This window comes from Nerophis ophidion, linkage group LG05 (genome assembly GCF_033978795.1).
Source record: "Nerophis ophidion isolate RoL-2023_Sa linkage group LG05, RoL_Noph_v1.0, whole genome shotgun sequence".
Classification (NCBI taxonomy): Eukaryota; Metazoa; Chordata; class Actinopteri; order Syngnathiformes; family Syngnathidae; genus Nerophis; species Nerophis ophidion.
In genome coordinates this window covers 14,467,543-14,482,033 of record NC_084615.1, presented here as the reverse complement: position 1 = coordinate 14,482,033, position 14,491 = coordinate 14,467,543, and the positions used below count along the sequence as shown (strand labels likewise).

Sequence of the window (14,491 nt, the reverse complement as noted above, 5' to 3'; positions counted from 1 at the left end):
ATTTTACAGTTATATTGTTATTTCCATTGTTGCTTTTATTTCTTTATTCTTATTGTAATATTTCTCTATTTTGTTTCCATTTAAACCCCCATTATTTACTTTTTTTAAATTGATTTCAACTGCTGCTGGAATTTTAATTTTCCTGAAGGAACTCTCCTGAAGGAATCAATAAAGTACTATCCATCTATCTATATGACAATAAACAATCTTGAATAGTACCGGTATACCTTACAACCCTAATGCCTTTTAACACCAACAGAAAAAAGGACAGCTGATGGCCAATCTCACCAAGAAGTTCACAGTTCCGGTTGTCGATGGCGAGGTTTCTTAGGGCTCCGGACATTGCCCTCACCACACGATCATTGCTGTGAGCCAGCAGTTCAGCCATCATGGGGAGACCCTTCTCTAGACGCACAGTAGCGCGGATGTAACGGCCAAACTGAAGAGGGAACCGGAGGAAAATTATGAGTATCATTTGTCTTATCAGCAGAATCAAAGAATACATGACTTGAAAGTACAAAAACAACAAATGGTAATACTACTAATTTGTAAAAGTACTAACAGTCCATCGGCCTGCACACAGGTTCTGGATGGCCCCGGCAGCAGCTTCCAGCACGGAGGGGTTCTTGCTCTCTCTTAGCAGCGATGTGTAAAGTCGAACAACTTCTGGTTGGAACAGCAGCTCATAACCTGAGACAAGAGATATTATTTATTCCTAAACATTTATCCATAGTAGGGCTGGGCGATATATCGATATACTTCATATATCGTGGGTTTGTTTCTGCGCGATATAGAAAATGTCTATATGGTGATACTGGAGTATACGTTCTCACGCAGTTGCTTTTAGCTGCGGGCATTACACTACAGGTTCTTATCACTCTTTCCTGTCTTTCCTTCACACAGAGGCGTAAAACAAGCGCACCTTCTTACAGACGTCACATACGTATACGCCCTAGCGGAGAAGAGAGGTAGCAGCATGGGTAACGTTAGCTGTGGTGCGAGTGGTAATACGAGAGAAAGAAGGAAGGTGCGAATCTGGTTACAAATGAAGGAAGAATTAATTCCCAAGAAAAACAGCACGGGGTCCATCATCTGGCGGTGGTTTGGCTTCAAGCGGGACGATGTCGAACAGACAACTGTAGTATGTCAAGTCTGGGGTAAAAGCGTTGTTACAAAAAGTAGCATTACTGCTAATAGTAGTAGCAGCATCATTTGAAAAGTCACCCGCTAGAGAATGGAGAGTGTTTGAAACTCTGCATGTCAACATCTCCGTTCGGTGCCACACCAACAAAATGCAGAGGCAACCATTTCCACATAGACAACGTATGAAAAAATTAGTCAACAACAGAAGGAGGTAACGTCTGCAGTAACCTACCACATAGCGAAGCATATACACTATTTGATGCCGTATCATGCAGCTCATTTTTATTTGACAGTTATTGAAATATCTTGTGTGACATCATGCACAAAAGTGCATTTTATTTGTTTTAAAGTGTTGTAGTGGCGTTCTATACAAAAAGTTCACTTTGATTTAGTGTTATGTCATCTTAGTGACATCATGCATAAACGTGCACTTGTTTTAAAATGTCTCTGACAATCTTGCACTTTCTGTTTTGGAATTGAATGAATGTTTGTGCCACTGCTTAATAACTGTTTAATAAATACACTTTTGGTCAATTGACTTAGTTGTGATTTCCCTCTCTGCATGAAAGTTTAAAATGAGCATATATTGATGCAGTATAGGGCTGGGCGATATGGGTTTTATTTAATATCTCGATATTTTTAGGCCATATCACAATACACCATATACATATCCATATTTTGCCTTAGCCTTGAAAGAACACTTGATGCATATAATCACAGCAGTATGATGATTCTATGTGTCTAAATTAAAACATTTTTCTTCAGACTGCATTAATATATGCTACTTTTAAATCACAACTAAGTCAATTGACCAAAAGTGTATTTATTAAACAGTTATTAAGCAGTGGCACAAACGTTCTTGTCATTTCAAAACGGAAAGTGCAAAATTGTCAGAGACATTTTAAAACAAGCTATTAGTACACTTTTGTGCATGATGTCACTAAGATGACATATCAAAAAAACATTAAATTAAAGTGCAATTTTTGTACAGAACACCACTACAATAGTTTAAAACAAATAAAGTGCACTTTTGTGCATGGTGTCACTAAGATGACATATCAAAACAACATTAAATTAAAGTGCACTTTTTGTACAGAATGCCACTACAATAGTTTAAAACAAATAAAGTGCACTTTTGTGCATGATGTCACACAACATGTTTCAATAACTGTCAAATAAAAATGAGCAGCATAATAGGAAATCAAATAGTGTTCGTCTTTCACCATGTGGTAGGTTACTGCGGACGTTATCTCCTTCTGTTGTTGACAATTTTTTCATACGGTGTTGATCTTGAAATGTTTGCCTTCTTATTTTGATGGGGTGGGCGTGAGGCACCCAATGGAGACGTTGACAGGCGGAGTAAGCACTCCTCATTCTCTAACAGGGGACTTTTCAAATGATGCTACATATTAGCAGTAATGCTACTTTTTGTAGCAACACTTTTGGCCCACACTTGAAATATTACTTGAAGCCAAACCACCGCCAGACGATGGACCGACCCCCTGCTGTTTTTCTTGGGTTTTAATTCTTCTTTCATTTGTTACTAGATTGACACCTTCTTTCTCTCGTATTACCACTCGCACGGCTCCGCTAGCATCACAGTTAACGTTACCCATGCTGCTACCGCTCAGCTCCGTGAGGGCGTATATGTATGTGACGTATGACGTGACAGTTTGTGACGTATGTAAGAAGGTGCGCTTGCTGTCTGTGAGAAGGAGACACAAGGAGTGGGAAGAGCCTGTAGTGTAATGCCCGCAGCTAAAAGCAACTGCGTGAGAACGTATCCTCGAATATCACGATAGTCATTTTCTATATCGCATAGAGACAAACCCGCGAAATATCGAGTATATCGATATATCACCCAGCCCTAATGCAGCATGAAAAAGAAGGTTTTAATGTAGACATGAATCGTCATCCTGCTGTGATTATATGCATCAAGTGTTCATTCAAGGCTAAGGCAATATAAGAATATATTAGGGGTGTAACGGTACACAAAAATTTCGGTTCGGTACATACCTCGGTTTAGAGGTCACGGTTCGGTTCATTTCCGGTACAGTAAGAAAACAACAAAATATACATTTTTTGGGTATTTATTCACCAAATTTGTAAACAATGGCTTGATCCTTCTAACATTGGGAACACTCCTATAATTCTGCCAACATTAATCCACATTAAACTGAAATAAAATGACAACTTTTCTTCTACATATAAAAAGTGCAACATTAAACAGTTTCAAGTCAACTCCATCCATCCATCCATTTTCTACCGCTTATTCCCTTTCGGGGTCGCGGGGGGGGTCATCATGCTTAATTTATTACAGCATTGGGGAAGCCTGTAGTTAATTTTTATTATATAAATGTTATATTTTTATCAACATGTGATAGCATGGACCCTGCCATTCAAAACTAGGCTGCTACATTACTAATGATTAATGTAACTATAGCTGAAAATGCATGCCTGACCACCATGGAGTTTATGCAGGCTTTATGATGCACTTAAATTATTTTATACACTATCAGAGACAGAAACTCTTCATTTAATATAATGTCCTTTTTTGCTGCTTCAACACACCTCTATCAACACTGTCCGTAACACACGCACACCCACACACGCACACCCATTGCAAAATGAGTTAACGTTTCACACACTACAAAATGAGTTAACGTTTCGCTAAAAGCTTACCAGCCTTCACCTAAAGCCAGGACTGCGAGTGAGCTGAGCTGCAGTTTGTTTCTAGAAGGTCAACGGGCTCATAGTGATGTTTAGAAAGTAGTTGACTTGGAATATAATTTGGGGAGAGTGAGTTGCTCCCCTGCTAAAGACCTATCTGCTCGACATCAACACTGAAGCCCTGACGACATGAGCTCTGAATACGCATTGCTGATTGGCTTTGTATGTAACCAATCAGATGGTTGTGTGGGAGGGACAATGCAGGGTGCAGTGTACAGACAGAGGCAGAACGGAGCAGAGTAGCTTGTTAAGACTTAAGCATAGGCGGCTACTTCATAGGTACGTGTGGAACTTGTTCGGTATTCCTCCGCACCGAACCGAAACCCCCGTTCTGAAACGGTTCAATACAAATACACGTACCGTTACACCCCTAGGATATATATATATATCGTGTATCGTGACATGGCCTATTAAAAAAAGGCCATATCGCCCAGCCCTAATCCATAGTACATATACAGTAGTTAAGTCTATATAGACAGACCTTTGGCAGGCGTTGTCCTCTTTGGAATGTCAACTTGGTCTGCGCTTCCATCATCGCCTTCTTTCTTTCCTGCAGATACACAAAAGGAACGACCTGACAGTTAAAGAACAATCATATAATAATGTTAAAAAGATTGATGGTCAGTGTGTTGTCAAATGCAACCACGTGTGCAGTGAATCAAGCAAAGTCGGCATGCGATGGTTTTCATGTAAGCACCGTGCATGTGCAATATGAATTCAATTGTAGTAAACATTTGGTGTTAGTGGTGACGGATGGAACAATGACCACAGAAACGCATGACAATCTTACCTTTGGAAAACCATTCATCTAAAAAAAGGCCGAGGAGAAACAAGGAGAGAGCAAAGAGGGAGGAGAAAAAGAAACAGCAGGAGAGTGAAAAACTGCCACCAACAAGCCCAGACACCTTGTAATTGACCGTCAGGGTTTCCGCATACTGACCTTTGCCCTTCCGGGAGCCAAAGCACCCACCCTTGTTGGACCCAGGTGCAGGTCCCTGGTTGATTGGCGCGCTTTCAGCGTAGCGATCACAGCTGGGGACCTCACGGTGAACTTGATAGGACAGATTTCTTAAGAGGCACATGCAGTTCTCCACCAACTGCAGCAGGCACACAGGCATCTCAATCAAATGTTTAGGGATGCTTCAGAGCAGTGTTTTTCAACCTTCTTTGAGTCGAGGCACATTTTTTTCCATTGAAAAAAATCCGGAGGCACACCACCAGCAGAAATCATTAAAATGAAATTGAGTAGACAAAAAGTCGTTGTCGCAATTGTTGAATATGAATCTAAAGCATAACAAAGGATGTATCACTATAGCTCTTGTCTCAAAGTAGGTGTACTGTCACCATCTGTCACATCACACCCTGATTTATTTGGACTTGTTTGCTGTTTTCTCATGTGTAACGTTTTAGTTCTTGTCTTGCGCTCCTATTTTGGTGGCTTTTCCTGTTGCAGTTTCATGTCTTCCTTTGAACGTTGTCCCCCACATGTACTTTCTTTTAGCAATCAAGAATATTTAAGTTGTCGCTATCTTTTTCTGTGTGGACATTGTTGTCATGTGATGTACGGATGTAAGTTTTTGCTTTTGTCCAGCATTCTGTTTTTGTTTACTTTGTAGCCCGTTCACTTTTAGTTTCGTTCTACATAGCCATCCCTAAACTTTAATGCCTTTTCTTAGGGGCACACAACCTTTTGTTTATTTTTGGTTTAAATACCTTTTTACCTGCACGCTGCCTCCCGCTGTTGTACGCTTATTGTGATCACGACAAACCATCGTCGTCTCACACGAAATGTTCCCGACATCCACAAAGCAATTAGCTACCAGCTTTCACCTACTGATATGGTATAACATGGTTACTCTGCCGAGCTCTAGACAGCACCGACACTCAACAACGGCAGATTATTTGCAAATTATAAATACTGGTTTGCAAAAAATATTTTTAACCCAAATACCGTATTTCCTTGAATTGCCGCCGGGGCGCTAATTAATTTAAAACCTCTTCTCACTCCGGCGTTTACCAAAGGCATGCGGTAAAGGCAAGCATGCGCTAATTATTTTAAAACCTCTTCTCACTCTATCGCTTACAAAAGGCATGCTTATAAATTTGAGTGTAAATTAAGGATAACATCATGAAAAGCACATTTAATAATAAAAAAAAAAAAACGTTATAATAATCTCATCTTTACTTATAAATGAAGTCCATGCGCAGCTCCTTCTGATCAAAAGCATCGATAACTTGTTTATAGAAGTCTTCCTTATCTTTTTTCAGTTTTAAAAGTCTCTGTGTCGATGGAGATCTTCCTTTATTACCTCCTGCTTCGACTGAAAGTCCAGTTTAGAAAAATGTTTTATTTTAGATATGTAATCCTCCATGTTAAAAGTGCAAGCGAGAGGAAAAAATAAAAGATCGCTGCTCACTCTTGCTGCTTGTTGTCACTTCTTCTGCAGCAGAGTAGTCGCAAGAAGAATCACTAGCGCCCTCTACCACCAGGAGGCGGGAGTCATTTAATGACTCATTTTTGACACACGCAGCTACGGTATATTAATAAAACATAGCTGCTTACTGTTCTTTTTAGCATACTCATTATTTTGCGAAACGAGTTTGATCCGGCAGTAATTCTAGGCAGGCGCATACTATATACCCGGCAGCGATTCAAGGAAATACGGTAGGTGAAACAGCATAAAAACCCAAGGCACACCAGACTGTATCTCAGTGGTTGAAAAACACTGCTTTAGTGACAATCAAAATGACATATCAAGAGGGAGAAGTTACCTTATTGTCCACATCTTTGCGGTTGATCTGTGACTGAACAATGTACATCAGCGAATCGACTAGTCCTGTGCACTCTCTTAGCTTCCGCCGTGCCTCGCTGCGCTCTGAACTCACATTCCTGTCGCACAGAGGACAAATTTGAACATTTAATTACACATTTTGTTTAAATGCGGCCCTGGCTGCAGCCTTTTCCTCTGCTGCTCATGTTCGTACCTCAGGCAGCCAGCAGTGTTGGTCAAAGCGGTTTCCCACTCCAGATGTCGTGGTTTGCAGCTTTCCTCTCCTCCGTTGCTCCCGCGCTCCCAGCCCGAGTGAGGCACTATCACCTCATCGGCCAGAGCGTGCAGGGCGTGGTCCACGATCTCCATCTTGACGGAGTCGTGGGATGAAAGGTTCCACAGTGTGCCTGGAATGACATCAGTATTCCAATAATAGATTCCATTGCTGGCAATAGAATAAAGCTTACACCTAGACATGAAACGGTGCCATTTTAGGGTTTTGCAGACCAAGCCCTCAGGAAAACAGATTTAACGGCTTCTAGTGTTGGGTTTGTATCCTGCATTTGAACTCAAGTAGTAAACATACTTCCCTTCTCTGGCAGTATGAGACATTAGCGGTAGTCTGATACTAAATGCGGGGAATTACATGTGAGGAAATACGCAGCAAGACTCAAATAGTCTTTCCTCGCCACTTTGCTTTCCACTCATTGGGCTTTCAGTGCATCTTAGATTTTAAAGTAGCATTGAGTACGTTGACATTTGATTACCCAATTAAATTTCATGTTGAACCTACAGCAGTTTTAGAGTGTATAAAGTGATTTAAAAGCCTAGGAGTGTTTACATACTTTACAGGGCCAAAAGTTTGGACACACCTTCTCCTCATTCAGAGCGAGTGAACACATGTGGAGTTAAGTACTTGACAAAAAAAAGGCGAAAGCACTAAAAACATGTTTTATATTCTAGTTTCTTCAAAATAGCCCCCCTTTGCTCTGGTTACTGCTTTCCACACACTTAGCGTTCTCTCCATGAGCTTCAAGCACACTTGTGAATTGAAAACTATTTCAGGTGACTCCTTAAGTCGCAGTTTTTTCATAGTTTGGGGGGGTGCGACTTATAGTCAGGAGTGACTTATGTGTGAAATTATTAACACATTACCATAAAATATCAAATAATATTATTTAGCTCATTCACATAAGAGACTAGACCAGGGGTTGGCAACCCAAAAATGTTGAAAGAACCATATTGGACCAAAAATACAAAAACAAATGTCAGGAGCCGCAAAACAAATTTAAAAGCCATATTATATACAGATAGTGTGTCATGAGATATAAATTGAATTAAGAGGACTTAAAGGAAACTAAATGAGCTCAAATATAGCTACAAATGAGGCATTATGATGCAATATGTACATATAGCTAGCCTAAATAGTATGTTAGCATCGATTAGCTTACAGTCATGCAAGGACCAAATATGCCCGATTAGCACTCCACACAAGTCAATGACATCAACAAAACTCACCTTTGTGCATTCACGCACAAAGTTAAAAGTTTGGTTGACAAAATGAGACAGAAAAAGAAGTGGCATAAAAGACGTCCTAGAAAGTCGGAGAAAGTTGTACATGTAAACAAACCATGGTGACTTCAAAGACCGCCAAATTGGGTAAGACAAAACGGCGCTCGCCAAATACTTGAATCAGTGAAGCATGTTTAATACAAACAGTGTGCTTTATAACAACTAGGAAGGTTTGTGTCATGTTTGTCCTACAGAAACCATATTAAAACGAAAAATATATTTTTTCCCTTCATCTTTTTTCCATTTTTCATACATTTTTGAAAAAGCTCCACAGAGCCACCAGGGCGGCTCTTGAGTCGCGGGTTGCCGACCCCCGGACTAGACGTATAAGATTTCATGAGATTTAGCAATTAGGAGTGACAGATAGTTTGGTAAAGGTATAGCAGGTTCTATATGTTATAGTTATTTGAATGACTCTTACCATAATATGTTAGGTTAACATACCAGGCACCTTCTCAGTTGGTTATTTATGTGTCATATAACGTACACTCATTCAGCTGTTATTTTAAATTGCCTTTCAAATGTCTATTCTTGGTGCGATTCATACTCCGGAGCAACTTATACTCCGAAAAATACGGTAACTCCACATGTGTTCGTTCTTGGCTTTGATGTGACAATCTACAAAGTAAATAGTCATGAAAATAAAGAAAACACATTGAATGAGAAGGTGTGACCAAACTTTTGGCCTGTACTGTATGTGTGTGCAAGCTGTGTAGAGTGGTTATGACGTTAAATTTGTATGAAATAATAAAAAATCATGAATAAAATAGCACCCCTGTGTGCAGGGGCGGTATTTGGTGTTCAGAACGTAATCCTGCTAGAATCGAAGAAAAAGAACTATCGGGGAAATAGTGTAAAGAGTAATAAATAAAGGTTCCTCACAGAGCAACCGGTAATTAAGGCTCTAATCTAGAAACTAATTAAGTTCTGGAAAAAGGATCACATAAATATACAGGGAAGAGTGGATGGTGAGGTCGACAGGCGGATCGGTGCGGCGTATTCAGTAATGCGGACGCTGCATCGATCAATTGTGGTGAAGAAGGAGCTGAGCCGGAAGGCAAACCTCTCAATTTACCGGTTGATCTACGTTCCCATCCTCACCTTTCCCGTCCAAAGGCAAAACCCAATAACTCAATTTTGGTCAAAACTGAGCTGATAATAATTTTGGAGTTCCTAGGGGATATGCTTTACATTAGTGTATGCGATATTGTAATTTGTCCCGTAAGTAAGCTGTTACACGCATGGCAGGACCTAGCAACTACCACATAACCGCGTAGATACAACAGAAAAACCTAGTATCTCAAGGGACCAATCTTTGTCAGTCGCCTTATTGTCTTTAATGAGACATTTGCACAAATGGGGGCCGACGGTCAACCTGATTAAGTGATATTATGGCACGAGGGGATATTTGGAAGATTGGCCCAGGACGTTGCAAGCACCTTCATTAAATGTATTGTTCTTGATTCTTCCCCTTGCATACTCTTTTGGGCAGATAACTGTGGAGATTCTTCCCCTTGCATACTCTTTTGGGCAGATAACTGTGGAGATTCTTCCCCTTGCATACTCTTTTGGGCAGATAACTGTGGAGGTCAAAATAAAAACTGGACGCTGTACACGGCTCTTGCCCAATGTGCAAACGCAGAATGGCGCCCACCCGAGATTGTAATAAAATATCTGGAGAAAGTGCACACGTTCATGAGAGCAGATTCAATCAAAGGCTCAATTGGCAAGAAAATGAAAGCTTAAGAAAACATCTATACGTTTGATGACTTTGTAAGACAGCATCAAGATGGATTGGTTTTCTTTTGTTTTCTCAAAATCAGCTAGAAGTGAGTTACTAGGTTTTGCCTTTGGACGGGAGACCTATGGTCATGAGCTTTGGGTTATGACTGGAAGGACAAGATCACGGGTACAAGCGGCCAAAATGAGTTTGGGGCTCTCCCTTAGAGATAGGGTGAGAAGCTCTGTCATCCGGGGGGAGCTCAAAGTAAAGCCACTGCTCCTCCACATGGAGAGGAGCCAGATGAAGTGGTTGAGGCATCTGGTCAGGATGCCACCCGAATGCCTCCCTAAGGTGGTGTTTCAGACAAAGTAGTTGGGGAGAGGGAAGTCAGGACTTCCCTGCTTAGGCTGCTGCCCCCGCGACCCAACCTCAGATAAGCGGAAGAAGATGGATTGATGGGATGGATAATTATTAGGGCTGTGGATCTTTGGGTGTCCCACGATTCGATTCGATTCAATACAGATTCTTGGGGTCACGATTCGATAATATATCAATTTTTTCAATTCGATTCTCGATTCAAAAAAACAATATTTTTCCGATTCAAAACGATTCTGTATTCATTCAATACATAGGATTTCAGCAGGATCTACCCCAGTCTGCTGACATGCTAGCAGAGTAGTTGATTTAAAAAAAAAAAAAAGCTTTTATAATTGTAAAGGACAATGTTTTATCAACTGATTGCAATAATGTACATTTGTTTTAACTATTAAACGAACCAAAAATATGACTTATTTTATCTTTGTGAAAATGGACAGTGTGTTGTCAAGCTTATGAGATGCCATGCAAGTGTAAGCCACTGTGACACTATTGTTCTTTTTTATTATTTTAATAACTGTCTAATGATAATGTCAGTGAGGGATTTTTAATCACTGCTATGCTGAAATTATAATTAATATTGATACTGTTGTTGATAATACTCATTTTTGTTTCATTACTTTTGGTTTGTTCTGTGTGGTGTTTGTGTCTCCTCTCAATTGCTCTGTTTATTGCAGTTCTGAGTGTTGCTAGGTCAGGTTTGGTTTTGGAATTGGATTGCATTGTTATGGTATTGCTGTGTAGTGGTTGTTTGGATTGATTACAAAAAAAAAAAAATTTAATAAAAGAAAAAAATTATTTTTTAAAAATGAGAATCGATTCTGAATCGCATAATGTAAACGATTCGATTTGTATTCGAATTGATTTTTTCCCACACCCCTAATAATTATGCATATCAAAATGTTCGCACATCACGTGAGAAAAGTGTGGTGACAAGTACCGGTGATAGTGTCCGTGAGGTCCTGGTCACGGGTCTTCCTCAGCAACCGAATAAGAGCTGGCACACCATCGCAGTTCTTGATGGCAATCTTGTTGTCTTGGTCCCGTCCATATGAGATATTCTTTAGTGCCCCGCAGGCCGAGTGGTGCACGTCTTTGCTGGGGTGGTCCAGCAGCGACACTAAGGCGGGTATACCCTTTAGGCGGCGCACCTCTGATTTAACCTGCGCATAATGGACATTACATCAGCTCCGTCAAATCGAGGAAAACGACTGAATGATTATGACCTCTCACCTTGTCATTTTTGAACGTGAGATGCTGGAGGAAGGCAGCGGCGTTGGTTTTGACAGGATCCAAGCGGTAGTTCAACATGGCAATCACCTCAGGCAGCTCTGGTTGTCGCCATGAGGCAGGAGGACCTTTCCTTAGGGTGCTGTCTAATGAAGCCATGCTTCCTCGCTCCATGGTCATGGGAACGACCCATGCATATGGGTCAACTCCTCCCATATCACTATCCAGGGTATCTTCACAGCTTCTGTATCGCGAGGAGATAAATGTTTGTGTTGTGTGAAAACAAAACGTGTGTCTGTGCTGCATTGGCTTCAATGGTTTACCTGAGCCGCCGTCTATCCATACCACCAGGGCCAGGTCCCAGCCGGGGCATGGTGCCATAACCGCCGGGGTGCATGGGTGGAGGCCCCATGCCGTAGTCGTCATATCCCACACTGCGCTGGTCATCTTCCAGACCGTAATGACCATGGTTGTATCGCATCTCCATTGCAGAGCCCATGGCCCTCATTCCCCTGCCCACCTGGGGCTGTGCCGCATAGGGGTCCATCTGCTGGCGGCTTGGGGCCCGATAACCAGAATCCAGAGTTCTGTAGCCATCCACTGGCCTATAGAAAAACACAATATGACAATGTTTGGATTCTAAATACTAATCAATACAATTTTGTGCGACCTTTTTACTGATGAATTGGCGTTTTGATTCATATTAGCGTCACAATGCTTCTTCACACCTGACTTTAAGAGAATCTTCACAAAACATCATTGTAGGGCTGGGCGATATATCGATATACCTCGATATATCGCGGGTTTGTCTCTGTGCGATATAGAAAATGACTACTGCATTTTCGTACTATAAGTCGCATTTTTTTTTTCATAGTTTGGCCGGGGGTGCGACTTACGGTATACTCAGGAGCGGCTTATGTGTGAAATTATTAACACATTACCTTAAAATATTAAATAATATCATTTAGCTCATTTACTTAAGAGACTAGAAGTATAAGATTTCATAGGATTTATCGATTAGGAGTGACAGATTGTTTGGTAAAGGTATTGCATGTTCTATATGTTGTAGTTATTTGAATGACTCTTACCATAATATGTTAGGTTAACATAGCAGGCACCTTCTCAGTTGGTTATTTATGCCTCATATAACCTACACTTATTCAGCCTGTTGTTCACTATTCTTTATTTTAAATTGCCTTTCAAATATCTATTCTTGGTGTTGGGTTTTATCAAATAAATTTCCCCAAAAAATGCGACTTATACTCCATTGCGGCTTATATATCAATCAATCAATCGTTTGCTTTTATAGCCCTAAATCACTAGTGTCTCAAAGGTCTGCAAAAACCACAACACAAACCACTATGACATCCTCGGTAGGCCCACATAAGGGGCAAGGAAAACTCACACCCAGTGGGACATCGGTGACAACGATGACCCAGTGAGAACCTTGGAGAGGATCACATATGTGGGCAACCCCCCCCCCTCTAGGGCACCGAAAACAATGGATGTTGAGTGGGTCTAACATGATACCGTGAAAGTTCAATCCGTAGTGGATCCAACACAGCCACTTGAGTCCAGTCCAAAGCGGATCCAACACATCAGCGAGAGTCCTGTCCACAGCGGAGCCAGCAGGAAACCATCCCAAGCGGAGGCCTTCTTTATTATGCATTTTTGGCAGGTGCGACTTATACTCCGAAAAATACGGTATATTGTGATATTGGAGTATACGTTCTCAAGCAGTTGCTTTGAGCTGCGGGCATTACACTAAAAGCTCTTCCTACTATTTCCTGTCTCTCATTCTCACATACAGCAAGCGCACCTTCTTACATACGTCACATACTGTCACGCAATACGTCACATACGTATACGCCCTCGCGGAGCAGAGAGGTAGCAGCATGGGTAACATTAGCTACGATGGTAGCGGAGCCGTGCGAGTGGTAATACGAGAGAAAGAAGGTGTGAATCTGGTAACGAATGAAGGAAGAATTAATTCCTAAGGAAAACAGCAAAGGGTCCATCGTCTGGCGGTGGTTTGGCTTCAAGTGGGAGTATGTCGTACAGACAACCGTAATATGTTGAGTGTGGGGCAAAAGCGTTGCTACAAAAAGTAGCATTACTGCTAATATGTAGCATCTTTTGAAAAGTCACCTGCTAGAGAATGAAGAGTGAATACTCTGCATGTCAATATCTTCGTTCGGTGCAACACGCCTACACCATCAAAAAGCCGAGGCAAACATTTCCAGATCAACACCGAATGAAAAAAATAGTCAACAACAAAAGAAGATACAGTCTGCAGTAACTTACCACATAGTGAAGGACGAACACTACCGTATTTTTCGGAGTACAAGTCGCACCGGCCGAAAATGCATAATAAAGAAAGAAAAAAACATATATACGTCGCACTGGAGTAAGTGGCGCATTTTTGGGGCAAATTTATTTGACAAAATCCAACACCAAGAATAGAAATTTGAAAGGAAATTTAAAATAAATAAAGAATAGTGAACAACAGGCTGAATAAGTGTACCTTATATGACGCATAAATAAATAAATAAATGATAAATGGGTTGTACTTGTATAGCGCTTTTCTACCTTCAAGGTACTCAAAGCGCATTGACACTACTTCCACATTTACCCATTCACACACATATTCACACACTGATGGAGGGAGCTGCCATGCAAGGCGCCAACCAGCACCCATCAGGAGCAAGGGTGAAGTGTCTTGCTCAGGACACAACGGACGTGACGAGGTTGATACTAGGTGGGATTTGAACCAGGGACCCTCGGGTTGCGCACGGCCACTCTCCCACTGCGCCACGCCGTCCCTGAGAACGAGCCTGGTATGTTAACATAACATAATATGGCAAGAGTCATTCAAAAAACTATAATATATAGAACATGCTATACTTTTACCAAACAATCTGTCCCTCCTAATCGCTAAATCCCATGA

General features: G+C 41.1%; 1 protein-coding gene across 7 annotated transcripts in view; it reads right to left on the bottom strand.

The window, feature by feature from the left end:
• Positions 1 to 14,491, bottom strand: part of LOC133552712 (catenin delta-1-like) — a 75,346-nt gene that overhangs the window by 20,168 nt on the left and 40,687 nt on the right. For 6 of the 7 annotated variants that reach the window (XM_061900112.1, XM_061900113.1, XM_061900115.1 and 3 more), the window contains 10 exons: positions 11,868 to 12,149; positions 11,548 to 11,788; positions 11,255 to 11,477; positions 6,859 to 7,051; positions 6,646 to 6,763; positions 4,814 to 4,970; positions 4,664 to 4,681; positions 4,355 to 4,423; positions 563 to 690; positions 289 to 439 (listed from right to left, as the gene is read on the bottom strand). In XM_061900112.1, the coding sequence (XP_061756096.1) occupies positions 289 to 439; positions 563 to 690; positions 4,355 to 4,423; positions 4,664 to 4,681; positions 4,814 to 4,970; positions 6,646 to 6,763; positions 6,859 to 7,051; positions 11,255 to 11,477; positions 11,548 to 11,788; positions 11,868 to 12,149 (1,580 nt within the window). The remainder of the gene's footprint in view (positions 1 to 288; positions 440 to 562; positions 691 to 4,354; positions 4,424 to 4,663; positions 4,682 to 4,813; positions 4,971 to 6,645; positions 6,764 to 6,858; positions 7,052 to 11,254; positions 11,478 to 11,547; positions 11,789 to 11,867; positions 12,150 to 14,491) is intronic. The other variant, XM_061900114.1, reaches the window with a different exon arrangement.